Genomic DNA, 14,846 nt, shown 5'->3' on the forward strand with positions numbered 1-14,846 from the left:
TCCTAAATATTTTATCATGTTTGCCTGTAATTAAATATATACATACATATACAGTGATACTTCAGTTCATGTACACTCTCGCTTGCAAACGGAAGTATTTGGCAAAATTTTGTTTTTTGTTTAGAAACTTCATCTGGTGACAAATATAATGATGGCCACCTTTTGCACACAAACACAAGGCCAAAATCACAGAATAAATTAAGTTCATGAAATGAGTACTGCTGTACTGAAATTTACTTAAATGTTGCATTGTATCCTATATAACGTCCCTGTGTTTCTGCAAAGGGGATTAATTCTACAAACCCCTGTGAATATCAGTCCATAAGTGCTTAAATTTCTTATAAAATACTTTGTAGCCTTTGAATATAACCTGCATATTTCTTCCTGTTTACTTTAAATCATCTCTGGATTACTAATCTAACGCATTGTAAATGTTATATAGTTGTATTTGGTAGGAAATTAGTGACCGGAGTATGTATGTCGATATGTGTTTATTACAGATAAAAGTTTTTTTTCCCCAAATATCTTTCATCTGATTTTGATTAAATCCATAGATGAAGAACTCAGAGATTTGGAAGACTGATTATATGCATTATAATAGTCTGTATGTGTGTGTAAATACATGCATGTGTACATGTGTGTATATTTTGTTTTTCATATATTTCATGCATCTTCATAAATAAGCAAGATTAATTTTTGAACAGAATATTTGTCATAGCCACTAGTATATGTCCTCAGTGCAGCCTCTCAGGAGATTCTAACAAATACGTTTATTAGAAATCACTGGGGTACATGCCTGTAATCCCAGCACTCAGGAGGCTGAGTCAGGAAGATCACCATGACTTTGAGGCAAGCCACACTGCAAAGTGAACTCAAGGCCTACATAGCAAAACCCTGTGTCAAGAAGCCAAAAATGAAAAAAAAGAAAAAAATTAATTTTAATAACTTGTTTAGGCTGGCATCTGGTATGGTCTCTACTGCTACATTATGCTTCCCTTTGTAATTAATTAGATATCTTTTGGAGAAATATATTCAGCATGTGGTTATCCTGTTTCCCATGAGACTTTTTATTCCTTTGTTTAATATCAATGATTTTTGCTTTTACAGTTATTTTGTGTTTTAGTCTATTTTATACTGCTTTTATACCTGAGACTAGGTAATTCATAAAAAAACAGATTTATTTCATATTCTTTTGAAGACTGAGCAGTCCAAAATCAAGGTATTTTAGGACCAGCTGTCTGGTCAGGTCTACTTTTTATTTTCAATCTTGTGTCTTGATGCTCCATTGTCTAAAGAACAGGAGCAACTCATGGTGGAAGGAGCAAATAGAACTCCCTCGAGCTCTTTTGATAGTAGCATTAAATTTAATTTTTTTTTTTGAAGAGAGTAAAACTAAACAAAACAGAATAGAGTCGATCAAAACAAAACAATGAACATGGTTCAGGACTTCAAAACAAGATAAAGGGGAATCAATAATGGCTACCATAATGCCTCTTGTTATCCTCAGAATAACCGCCCATACCATCAGGCAGGATAAAATTAAACAAAACATATCAGAACAAAATCAATTAAAACAAAACAATGAAAGCCATACAGGACTTCAAGATAATAGGAAAACAATGGCCACCATGATGCTTGTTTTTATCTTCAGAGTAGCTGCCTGTACCATCCACATAAAATTTCAAAACAAAATAGAATAAAATCAAAACCAAACAATGAAAGCAATACAGGACTTTGAAACAAAATAATAGGAAATCAGTAATGGCTACCATAATATATTTTTTATCTTACAAATAGCTGCCCCATGCCATCAAATATAATAAAAGCAAACAAAACAAAACAATAAAACCAAACAAGAGCAATGAAAACAATACAGGGCTTAAAAACATGATAGTAGATTAACAATGGCCGCTGCCTTCGCTTTTTAGACATTTCCTCCCTTTCACTTTCACAATACCGGTGTTTTTTTTTTTTTTTTTTTTTTTTTTAAATCAGTACCGGGGATCGAACTCATGACTGCCTGCTTTCAAGGCAGGCACTTATGCCGCTGAGCTAAATCCCCAGCCCCACTCCTTTAGTTTTTTATACTAGGGAAACAACACGATTTTCACCCGCGAGACTTGGAACCAATTCACCCATGAGCATGATCTTAAGTTGTATCCATTTACCTACAAAAGCCTGTAGGTTATCTTTCTTTAGAGCTGAGTAGCTTTCCATTGTATGAAAATGTTATATTTTCATATCCATTCTATAGTCGATGGGCAAAATAGAACTAATCTTTTTCTTAAAGAATGAAACCTTCCTGGCCTGAACATTTTCCATTAGGCTCAATTCCTCAACAGTAATGAATTAGGAATTAATTGTCCAACACATGAATTTTGGAGGACATATTTAAATGATAGCATTTTGATAGTTGTCAAAATATCAAATATTATATTATTTTTTACCTACTGTCATTTAAAAAATACTGTCTGATTGTATCCCATTGCTAAATATAATGCTTATTCCCTCTTGGTAAAGTTTTAGTGAAAAAGACATTTATGGAAATCATTGTTTATTACTACTAGATTGAAGTATATTTTTAACTATTTCCTTCTATTGCCTCTGATTTTTAAATTTTACGCTTAGGTTTAGGACATTTTCCTTTAAATAGATAGGATATTCCCTTTCTATATTCAGTGTCCATAAATCAAGGAAGGAAAAATACTCTTCATCTTTTTAAGTAAAGTTCATAAAAGGTTTACTAAGTGTAATTGACATACAAATGGTGGTATTCCTGAATCAGTATTGTCAGTTAGTGTAACTACGTGTAGGTGCTTTTTTAAGCATTAATACTTGATATAATTAATATCATTTTATTAATCTTAAGCGTGATAATTAGGGATTTTACGTTTTATTTTAAGACATTGGAAAATATTGTTGATACACTTACTAATTATCTTTTTCAATAAATTACAGCAGAACATGCACTGTTTTGGAATTTAAAGCATGTCATCATGGCAAAATTTCGGAGAAGGACTTGCATCATTTTGTCACTTTTTATTCTAATTATTTTCTCTCTGATGATGAGTTTAAAAATGCTGAGACCAAATACGGCTGCTTTTGGAGCTCCTTTTGGACTTGACCTTCTTCCAGAACTTCATCAACAAACTGTTCATTTGGGGAAAAAACTTGATTTAAAAAAGAGTGGCAAAATCAAGAGTGAAACCAATACCAAGAATTTAAAAAGCGTTGACAACACTATGAAACCGTCCAAAGCCTCTGAACTTAACCTTGAAGAACTGCCGCCTGTGAATTACTTTTTACATGTGTTTTATTACAGTTGGTATGGAAACCCACAATTTGATGGTAAATACATACATTGGAACCATCCAGTGTTAGAACATTGGGACCCTAGATTAGCCAAGAATTATCCACAAGGGAAACACAGCCCTCCAGATGACATTGGCTCCAGCTTTTATCCTGAGTTGGGAAGTTACAGCTCTCGAGATCCTTCTGTCATAGAAACTCACATGAGACAAATGCGTTCAGCTTCTATTGGTAATTATTTTATTTATGTATGTGCATGTATGTGTACACCGTATATAAATTGTTGGTGGAAAATTAAGTTACTAGTCTTCACATATTTCATGTTTTAACTCATACCTCCAAATGAAAAACTGTTTTTAGAAATTCAGGTCACCAACTTTTATTAATGTTTTTAATGTATGTTATTTAATTTCTAAAATTTTGAGTGTTTTATTGATTTCTTATGTAATTTATTTATTTCTAATTCTGTTTCTTAATTATTTATGATTTACCTGGAACACAGAAAATTTATTCACTTTAGGTTTTGGGATCGAACTCAGTACCACACGCTTGCAAGGCAGGCACTTATACTGCTGAGCTAAATCCCCAGGCCCCAATTTCTTCACTTTAAAAGCTCAATAGTGTTTCTGTAAGGTATTCACCTATTTGGTACTCAAACCAAGGAGTAAAATATTTTAGGATTCCAAAAGGTTTTATCTTGGTTACCTTATTTATCCCTCTCCCTTGCTATGAATCTGATTTCTGTCACTATAAAGTGGTTTTCATTCATTACTTCATGAAAACTGAATCATTCAACACTTGTGTCTTATGAGTACAATATTTTAAAATGTATTTACGTTGTTAAGTACTCATTAGTGAGTAGTTTTTATTGACGAGTAGCCTTCTATCACACGATTATAGGAAATTTGACTCTGCATTCAAATGTTGATAGACAATTGGGCATATTATAAATATTGCAGATGATTTTGTTTTGCTTCTCTGTTTAAATTATTTTGACAGTCTTCTTTTTTATAATGTTTGTGTTTACTTTTATATTTAATATAATGATAAGGATTTAAATGTTATGATATTTTGCCATTGTTTGCATGTGCCCTTTTTGGTTTTCTTTTCCTCCTTTTAGCATTGAACATGTATATTTTTCCATTTGATATTCTCTTCTTGCCTAAAACATACATTCATTCTTTTTGATTTGTTATGTCATTGTTTTAAAGTTTGTATTACATACCTTTGGCTCAACTGATGGGACAGCATTGACTATTCTGGTTGTTAGTATTTTCCCTCTGCTTTGTAGTCCCTTTCATTTAGGTACTTCAGTTACGTGTATTTTAGATAATCGTATTATATATACAATTTGGTGCCAGAAAAGCTTTTATTTTTTTTTAGTGTACTCTTTTGTAAAACTTTGTGGTTTCAATTTTCTCTTGTTAGTACTCCTGGTAGTAAGACCACAAGAAGAAATTGGATCCAAGAGAAAATTCTCAGATTGTTGTAGCTCTACATAAACTACTATACTCATTGTGGAATAATATTAATATAGAGAGAATTTCAAGACTGTTTAATGAACAAACCTATGTAGAATCCTGAGGCTATATAAATATGGATAAGCTGGTTTGGTTTTCCTCTATGGGGTAACTTGTTTGTCAGTTATTTATGACATTGTATTTCTAGTATATGCCTCCAGCTCCACTTTCTATGTTTTCATAAAACAAATTTGTTAAAGCTTATGTAGACACCATTGACTGCTGTGTGGTGAGCATGTATGTGTGTATCTGTTTTTATTTACTAATTTACTTTAGAGGGAATAAAGTTTTGAAATGATTTTTTTTCTGTTTTTAACAAAAAAAAATTTATATCACATTTAGTCCTCAGTTATTTGAGAGATAACTTTGTTACGGCTATAAAAGATGTGCTTGTTTGACCAAGAAAATGGTTAGTTTTCAAGTGCTATTTTTATTTTTACACATTGAACTGTGTACAGCAAGGTTTCCCTTCTCATTTAAGACTATAACTTTTATATTTTATGTATTTATAATATATAACATGCATATTGTGTAATATAAATATATGTTATATATAAGGATATGTATTTATGTCTTACTGTTTATGGCATGATTTAATTTTTTTTGGGGGGGGGTCTTTTTGAGACGGGGTCTCCCTATGCAGTTCAGGCTGGCCTTGAGCTCCCTTTGTAGCTCAGGCTGGTCTGGAACTCAAAATGATCCTCCCACCTCAGCCTTTCAAGTGCTGGGATTACAGGCGTGAGCCACCACGCCTGGCTCAAATAAGTCTTTTTTTTTTTGCCTTTTTTTTTTTTTTTTTTTTTTGCGGTGTTGGGGATTGAATTCAGGACCTCTTGCTTGCCAGGCAAGTGCTTATGCTGCTGAGCTAAAATCCCCGACCGGCATGGTTTAATATTGATTGAGAAAAATGTTGTAGTTCTCATTTAGTTTTGTGATTGTCTAATATTTTAAAAAAGCTTTTCCTTCATATACTATTTCACAACTACATTGCATTTATGAACATGAATTATTCTTGAATATTTATATACAATTTTTAATTTAAATGCTCATTTTATTAACGCATTATTAATGTTATCTGGATTTTCTGCAGAAAGACAGATTGATAGTAATAAAATAACAATTTGAAAATAAAGAATTTTTATCTTAAAACAGTTTAATTTTAAATTATAGTCAATTAATCTATGGAGTTGTGCTATTTTTTACATTGTTTTCAACTAAAGAAATAGTAAATGAAGGCTGGTTTTATTGCTGTTTAGTTGAATGTGCTTTGACTTCATGTGTAGCATTCATTTTTTTTATATAAATGACCTTTTTACCTTAAATTGTTGTGCGAAGTGATCACATTGGTAAATGACAGAATACAAGCTGGTTGATCTGCTTTTCCAGTTAAGAGCATTGTGCATGTAAATCCTAATATCCTAGAATTTTTTGTTGTTGAAAAAAATGGTGACAATAATATGAAGTATTGTTTTATCAATCCAATTAATATACAGTGTATCATTACAGTGTATCATAATAGCCTATCTGTATCCCTTTCTACACTGTTAGGTAAAGTATTATATATCATAATGGATTCTGTTTCATGTTTGATATCTTTACAATTTGAAAAGTACCAAAAAAAGGTGACTTTTTATTTTTAAATTTTTCAGCAGAGCCAGTTGGAAAGCTAGAATAATGGCTCCCAAGGGTACACACCCTGATTCCTAGAATCTGTGGATTTGATATTTTACATGACAAAGGGGAATTAGTGTTTCAGTTGCAACAATTGCTGATGAACTGATTTTTTAAATGCATTATTTTAGATTATGTGCTGTAGGCTAATCTAATTACATGGGCGATTATAAAGGAGAAGCAAAAAGAAAGTCAGAAGTATGCCTTATACAGAAGACACAATCCCGTGTTGCTGTCTTTGAAGGTGACCCACCGTATGAGTGGGCCTCTGTAAAGTTCACATGTCAGGAAAGTAGATTCTTCCCTAGACTCTCCAGAAAGAAAGCAGTTCAATCTAAGACTTTGGTCTTAGCCTATTTAGAAAGAGCTATCACATATCTGACCTAGAAAACTGCAAGACAATAAATTTATAGATAAAGTAACTAAGTTTATGATAATTATGTGTGGCAATTATAGAAAAGTACTAGACCTAATAAGTAATTTACTTTATGTCTTTAAAAATGTTCTTCCTTTTCCTTCAGTTTCACGCTGAATACTGAGTTTTCAACCTGTCCTTACATTTGTATTATATTCTAGGGACATAAAGATAGGTAAGGCACATTCCCTGTTCATGTTTTTAATTGTTAAGCCTTTAAAAATACTAGAGGAAAAATCCATAATATTTGTTTTCTGTAAGTCAAAAATATCCTGTCTTTTAAGGTCACAATTCTTATTTCTGCATCTTCTACTTTTAAAATTTGCACATAAAACTAGGAGAATTAGAAGTTATAAGAAGGTGAATTAGAATTTTGAATTTTAATATACTATTAGCATCTAACATTATGTCATAAATTTTCATTTTAGAATGCTGCATTGATTTTAGATATACCTACCATTGTAAAGTGGAGATATATCCCATATACCTTTCGTAATGGTACAAATGCTCGAAAGTAGTTACACTGATTATTTTGTCTCTTGGCAGTATGTTTTTTCCCTGCTTTTTCCTGTGTCATAAATTTATTGAAAGCATCCCATCTAGTGTAGGACAGTTGTAGGAATTTTACTGAAAGCATATCATCTTACTGTACAATAGTTTATTTATTGAGAATTCTGTCCTATCTCTATTGAACTAACTTTATTTTTTTATAAAAGAATCAAATGGCTTTAGATTTATTTCTGAATTTGTTTGGATTTCCTTAAATTTGTTTGGATTTGCTTCTGAATTCTCTAATCTATTGATTGTATTTGTCTATCTTTATCAAGTACCATTTCTTGAGTGATGTAGCTTTATAATAAGCCTTGAAAACCTGTAGAGGAATTTCAGAACTGCTTTGGCTATTATAGTTACTTTGTCCTTATGTATTTTAGAATTCATTGATCTTTATCTACCACTATCATGGTGGAGTTTTAATTGGAATTGCACTGAACCTGCACTTTGTTTTTCAGGAAAGTTCATATATTAACAATATTGAAATCACAATATTAAATAATAACAAACCTTCCATTCTGTGAATATAATGTATGCTTTCATTTCTATAAGATTCTAAATTTGTTTTGCTTAGTTTTTCAAATGTTTTTATTTTTTAACACAGTATTTGTTCATGTTACGGGATAGAGCAATATAATGATCAGGGTAATTGCCTGTTCATTTCAGATGTAGATCTTTTATTTTTGCTAGAAATATTTAGAGTTTACTTTATTGGCTGTTTTAAAGTGTTCTATAAATTTTTGAAAACCGGTTATCCTACTTTGCTATAGAACATAAGAAATTATTCTTCCTGTTTGCACCTTTGTGCCTACTAACCACCGCTCTTACCGGCTCACTCCCTCACTGGTTCTGGTAGCCGCTATTTTCTCCTTTTTTCTTTTTTTTTTTTTTTTTTTTTTTTTTTTTTGTCTTTTTCCTTTTTATCGGTACCAGGGATCGAACTCACGACTGCCTGCTTGCAAGGCAGGCACTTATGCCGCTGAGCTAAATCCCCAGCCCTATTTTCTCCTTTTTTCGAAATCAATTTTTAGCTTGCACATGCAAATGGGGACATGTGATAGTTTTGTTTCTGTACCTAACTTACTTAACATAATATCCATCCAGGCTGCTGTTGACAAAATTTCATTGTTTTTATGACAGAATTGTACTTCATTTTGTATGTATACTATATTTTTCTTCTTCATTCATCCATTGATAGACACCTAGGCTGATTCTGTGTCTTAGGTTTTTGATCAGTACTGAAATAAATATATAAGCACAGATGTCTCATCAGTGTGCTTCATTTCAGTGTATCAGCTTACTTCAGTTCCTTTGAGTATGTACTGAGTAGTAGATTAGATCATGCAGTGTTTCTATTTCTAGTATTTTGAAACCCTTTCGTACTGTTTTCCCTAATGACTATATGAACATTTCTAGCAAAATTATATGAGAATCCCCCTTTCTCTGCAACCACACAAGCATTTTATTTTTTGTCTTTTTGATAATATCTTTATAACTGGGATGAGATGATATCTCACTGTCGTCTTTGACTATGCAGTTCACTGCTAATTGCTCATATTGAATGTGTTTTTCTCGCACTTGGCCATTCATATAGGCGTTGTTTGGGGGAAATATCTATTTAGGTCGTGTATCAGTCAGTGCTTACTAGAAAAATAGATTTAATGCAAGATACATAAATATGTAAGAATTTACAAAATTGGCATGCAGTGGCCACCTGTAGTGTCAGGTGTGGAAGAGTGTAAAAGGGCTATCTGGGCCGAGGAACCCCAGGATCCAGTTGAAGGCCAGGAGCTCACTGGAGTGTCCTGCACGAGTGTGCATCAGGAGGCTGAAGGGTGTGCATGGCAAAGCTATGTCAGTGTCTGCACTGGAAGGCTGAACTGTCTGTGCTGGAGGCTGAGGAGTGAGCTGGAAGCTAAGAGAGGACATCCCAGGTGACATGAAGACTGGAGCTAATAGAAGCAAACCTTCCTTATCATTTGCCTGTTACTCCATTCAGGCGACAGACCTGAAATTGGTGCTGCTCACACTCAGGACCTAGGATGGATCTTCTGTCTTCAATAAATCCCCTCAGCCCCACCCAGAATTACACTGATCCAATTTGGTTGAACATTTCTTACTCGAGTTGACATAATCAGTTAACTGTCACAGATAATTTGCCCATTTACTGTATATGCTGCCTAAGCAAGCATAATTTTTCTATGTATAATCAAATTTTTGTTACTGCTATTATATTTTGGTTTTCAGTTACTGAATTCTTTACCTATTCTGGAAATTAAATCTGCAGGTGAATAGTTTGCAAATATTCTATCATAATTTTCAGGTTGTTTACTGTACAAAAGTCTTTTAGTACAATGTGATCGAGTTTTTCAATTTTTCTTCTGTTGTCTGTTGTACTACAGTCATATCCAAAAACTCTTCGCCCAGATAAATATCCTGAAGCATTTACTCTATATGTTTTGACTAGTGTCTTGGTGATGAAATTTATGTTTGATGTTTGGATTCATTTCAGTTGTTTGTATAGGGTGAAAGGTAAGAGTGTAGTTTCCTTATCTGCTTGTGGATATATTTTTCCTAGCACCATTTTTTGAACATATTTTCCTATAATGTGGAATTTTGCTGTTTGCTAAAACTATAATAATATGGATGTATTTCTGGATTCTCTATTCTGTCCCATTGCTCTATGTGTCTTTTTATCTTGTACTGTGCTGTCTTGGGTACTATCATGTAGTAGTATATTTTGAAGCCAGATGGTATAATGCCTCTACCTTTGTTCTTTTTGCTAAATTGTTTTGACTTGTCTTTTTTGTCGCATCCAAATTTCAAGGTTTTTTTTTATTTCTATGAAAAATTAAATGGTTTTATAGAAATTGCATTTAATTCATAGATTGTTCTGTGTAGTGTGGTCATTTTAATGATACTCTTCCAATCTGTAACATAGGATGTCTTTGCTTTTTTTCTATCCTCTTTCATCAGTATTGTGTAATTTCCACTGTAGACATCATTTACTTCATTATTTTTTCCTATATCTGTTATGGGATCTTGTGATTATTGTGAATTGCTTTCTTGTTTCTTTCTTAGAAACCTAGTCATTTGTATATAACAATGCTGCTGATTTTTCAGTGTTGATTTTTCTGCAATGCAACCTTACTGAATTATTGGTTTTTACAGCATTTTCCCCCTAGTGCCTGTAGGTTTTTCTTCATGTAAAATCATGTCATATACAAATAAGGATAATTCAGCCTCATTTTTTCCTATTTGTAGCTATTCTGTTTTAAATAGGGATAATTCAACCTCATTTTTTCCTGTTTGGATCTATTCTGTTTTTCTAAAGTCTTTAATACCATATTTAAATAAAGGTGTGAAAGTGATATTCTTATCTTGTTCCTGATCTTAGAGGACGTAATGTTAGCTTTTCTTCATTCAGAAAAAAATATGCTGTGGATTGGCCATATATAGCTCAGTACAATATATTGTGGCAAATTACTTCTTTAAGTAGTTATCTGAAGGTTTTTATTGTGACGAAATATGAAATTTTATCAAATGCTTTTCTGCATTTGAGATGATCATACGGTTTTTGTCCTTCATTCTGTTGATGTGGTGTGATATGCTTAATGCTTTGTGTATTTTGAAATATCCTTGCATCCCTAGGATAAGATCAACTTGATCATGATGTGGATTCTTGTTGGTGTTCTGTTGGGCTTATTTTATTTACTAGCATCTTATTGAGAATTTTTATATCTGTGTTCATCTAAAATGTTGGTCCGCAATTTTTCCGTTTTGTTGTGTGCTTTTCTGGTTTTGGTGGTAGGGAGTATTAGCCTTGTAGAATAGGTTTGGAAGGATTTTCTTTTAACATTTTGGAGTACTTTGAGAAGAATAGTTGTGGATCTTTTTTAAAAGTTCAGTAAAATTCAGTAGTCAAACTGCAGTTTTTGGTCTTTGTCAGTAGATTTTATTACTGATTCAATCTCTTTATTTTGGTGCATTTAAATAACCTATAGCCTCATGGTTCAGTTTTGATGGATATGTACATCATATTTTCAGTTTCTGCAGGTTTTCCAATTGTTGCTATATTGTTATTCTCAATTGTCTGTAATGATCCTTTGTGTTTCTCTGGTATCAGTGGTAATATCTCTTGTTTTACTCATGCCCCAGTTAGCTAGCCATGTGTTTGTCAATTTTGTTTGTTCTTTCAAAACAGCAACTCTGTTTTATTGATGTTTTATGGGTTTTTTCTGCTTTATTTGTTTTCGAGATTTATTTTATTTTCTTCAGCTAATTTTGAATTTGCTTTATTCTTGTTTGTCTCCTTAAATTGTATCATTAAGTTATTGGAAATCTATTTGTTTTTGGATGTCAGCATGTGTTGTTATAATTTTTCCTATTAGTGTTCCTTTTGGTATGTATGTCTCATATATTGGGGTGGATTATGTTTTCAGTTTCATTTATTTTAGAAATTCTTAAAACTTTCCCTCCTGATTTCTTCATTGATTCAAGAGAATGTTATTTAGTAGTCATATAGTTATACAATTGCTGAAGTTTGCTTTATATTTCATTTTTGGTTTTACTACGTTGTGATTAGAGAAGATACATGGTGTTATTTATTTATTTATTTATTGCCAAACATACACTGTGTCCCGGAGAATGTTCTGTGAGTCAGCAGTGTATTCTACAGCTCTTGGGTAAAAGATTGGGTAAATGAGTGTTAGGTTTGTTCGTGTAGTCTGTAGTATAGTCTACCTCTGAATCTTTTTATGATTTTTATTAGTACATTTTATGTATACTAATGTACATTTTATATTAGTACATATATAATGATCACATTCATCACACCTATACATGCTATGACTTGATTCTTTTGTCCCATTCCCCTACCTTCTTTCTCAAGCCTTTCTCCCCTTCTCATTACAAAAGCTTTGTTTCCAATTTTTCCTTCTTTTCTCACCTTTTAACTTATCCAGCCCCGCCAACCAGTTGAACATTGTTTCCTGTTTCACAATACCTGTTACACATAGTGGTCCTCATTTACATACTCGGTTTCTCATACCAGAGAAATAGTGTGGTATTTATACATATCTGTCCAATTTATTTTACTTAAGAGTATGGCCCTAAGGTGCATCCAATTACTTATAAATGTTGGTTTTGTTTTTGTGTGTGAATTATCATTTCATTGACCAAAGTGAATGTTGAAGTCTCAGCTAATATTATTGTGATTAAAACCTATTTGTTTAGATCTAATGTTTGCTTTCTATAATGGGATACCACAGTTTTGGAGCATGTATCTTTACAACTGTTATTTTCTCTTGTTGAATTGAAACATTTATCAGTATTTAGTGAACTTTGTTTTCAAGTTTTGATTTAAAATTATTTTGTCTGGTGAAAGTATAGCTAGCTATTCTTAGTAATTTGCAGTTTCCAACTGTATGATATATCTTTATTTTCAGACTATGTGTGTCTTTACTGTTAAGGTGAGTTTCTTATAATAAACTCATTTAAAGATATGTTTTTTAATTGGTTAGTCTGTATTATATCTTTTAATTGGGACCTGTAGTCAACAAGTACTCACAAATATTAGTGAATAGTAAAGACATACTCCTGTAATTTTGTTAATTTGTTATGATTATTTTGTATATCCTTTGCTTTTTCTACTTTTCTTGTCATCTTTGTAGTTTGTATTTTCGATATTGATTTTGATTTTCTTTTCTTTATCTTCTGTGTGTCTACTCTCCTGTTGAATTTAGTACTTCTGTGTGTTTTCTTTACCATAGTTATGGTTCTTATGCTTCCAGTGTAGAAAACCTTTAACCATTCCTTGTAGAGCCAGTACATTAGTGATAAATTCTCAGTTTTCCTTCTCTTGGAAAGTTTTAAATTCTTACTTCTGAAGAATAGATTTACTGGTAATAGCATTGTTTGACTTTTTTTTTTTTTTTTTTTTTCTTTCAAGACTTTGAATGTATCATCTCATTTACTCCTGGCCTATGTTTCTGCTGAAAAGTTTACTCTTACTTTAACGGTAATTCCATTATAGAAGGCTTGATGATTTTCTCATGCACTTTTTAGAATTCTCTCTTTGTCTTTTATATTTTAACAATTTGATTGCATTATGTTTGAGAAAAGATTTTCTTTTTTGAATCTGCTAAAGATCCTTTGAGGATTCTGGATCTAAATGTCCATATCTTTCCCAAGAGTTCAAACATTTTTAGTAATTATTTTGCTAGGTATTTTGTCTGTGCCTTTTTTCTGATTTTCTACTTTTTCTTTGATATTTTTTTTTGACACCAAGAATTGAACTCAGGACCTTGCGCTTGCTGGGCGGGTACTTATGCCACAGAGCTAAATCCCCAGTTAATTTTCTATATTTTGAACACTACTAATGTGAAGATTTCTTCACTTACTGATGTACTATAAATCATAAAGCTTTTTTGTTTGTTTTTTTTGTTTCCTTTTATTTTTAACTTATTACTTCACAATATCTATCTTTAACCTCAGAAATGCTTTTTTTAACATTTTAATAAAAAATTTATTAAGTATTGCGTATTAACATATTGACTATTAGCATAAAATCAAATTAAGATATAATTTAAATTTTAAATTTAGTTCTTACATGTCTAATACTCTGTATACTCAAGTTGTTCTCAGCAAATACACGTGAGCATATGGTTGAAACCATCATTTCAGTATATAGCCTCCGTATTTAAGCCATATTTGCTGATTTGGATCAGATATTGTGAATTAAATTGTGCCTCCACAAAAGTTTTGTTGAAGTCTTCCTGTACTTTTGAATGTGATCTTAGTTAAAAATAAGGTTTTACAGATATAATAAGACTGTCAGAGCAGGCCCTGATCCAATCAGATATTCTTTCTTACACTTGATCATTTCTGCTATTCAGGCCTTCAATTGTATATTTTAAATTTCATTTACTTAGTTCTTCAACCTATTCTTTCTAAGTTTTTTAAAAATCGCTAGCTTTGCTGAATTTCTTATTCTTATGGACTGTCTTCCTAATTTCACTGCCTTGGCTGTCTATTCTCTTGTGTCTCATTATGTTTTCTTAAAAATCTTCCTTTTAGTTCTGTATTTGGCAGTTTGTTGATTTCTTTTTCTTTGTGGTCACTTGCTAGAGAATTGCTTTGTGCTCTTGGAGATATAATATGACCTTATTATTCATGCTTCCTATGTGCCTGTGCTGGTATTTCTGCATCTGGTGGGTCTGAGGACTCTTCCAGTATTGTAAGGTAACGTTTGTAAAAAACGACTTTGGCTTGCAGTTGTCCTGTGGTTTTGGTTGAATATGTGGCTTTGTCTTTCATTCCTGATAGTTAAATTAGTGAACCTGTAGCTTTTCAGCTATAATCAGTATTGGTATAGGTGT

General features: G+C 32.1%; 1 protein-coding gene across 3 annotated transcripts in view; it reads left to right on the top strand.

Annotated features, from left to right (window-relative positions):
* Manea (mannosidase endo-alpha) overlaps positions 1–14,846 on the top strand; it is a 40,499-nt gene that overhangs the window by 3,481 nt on the left and 22,172 nt on the right. For 2 of the 3 annotated variants that reach the window (XM_013150022.3, XM_063233259.1), the window contains exon 2: positions 2,959–3,540. In XM_013150022.3, coding sequence (XP_013005476.1) covers positions 2,997–3,540 — 544 coding nt within the window. In that variant the 5' untranslated portion in view covers positions 2,959–2,996. Of the gene's footprint in view, positions 1–2,958; positions 3,541–14,846 lie in introns of those variants that run through there. The other variant, XM_063233258.1, reaches the window with a different exon arrangement.

Source organism: Cavia porcellus, unplaced genomic scaffold (assembly GCF_034190915.1).
Source record: "Cavia porcellus strain 051 isolate PalLab524CR breed Dunkin Hartley unplaced genomic scaffold, mCavPor4.1 scaffold_22, whole genome shotgun sequence".
NCBI lineage: Eukaryota > Metazoa > Chordata > Mammalia > Rodentia > Caviidae > Cavia > Cavia porcellus.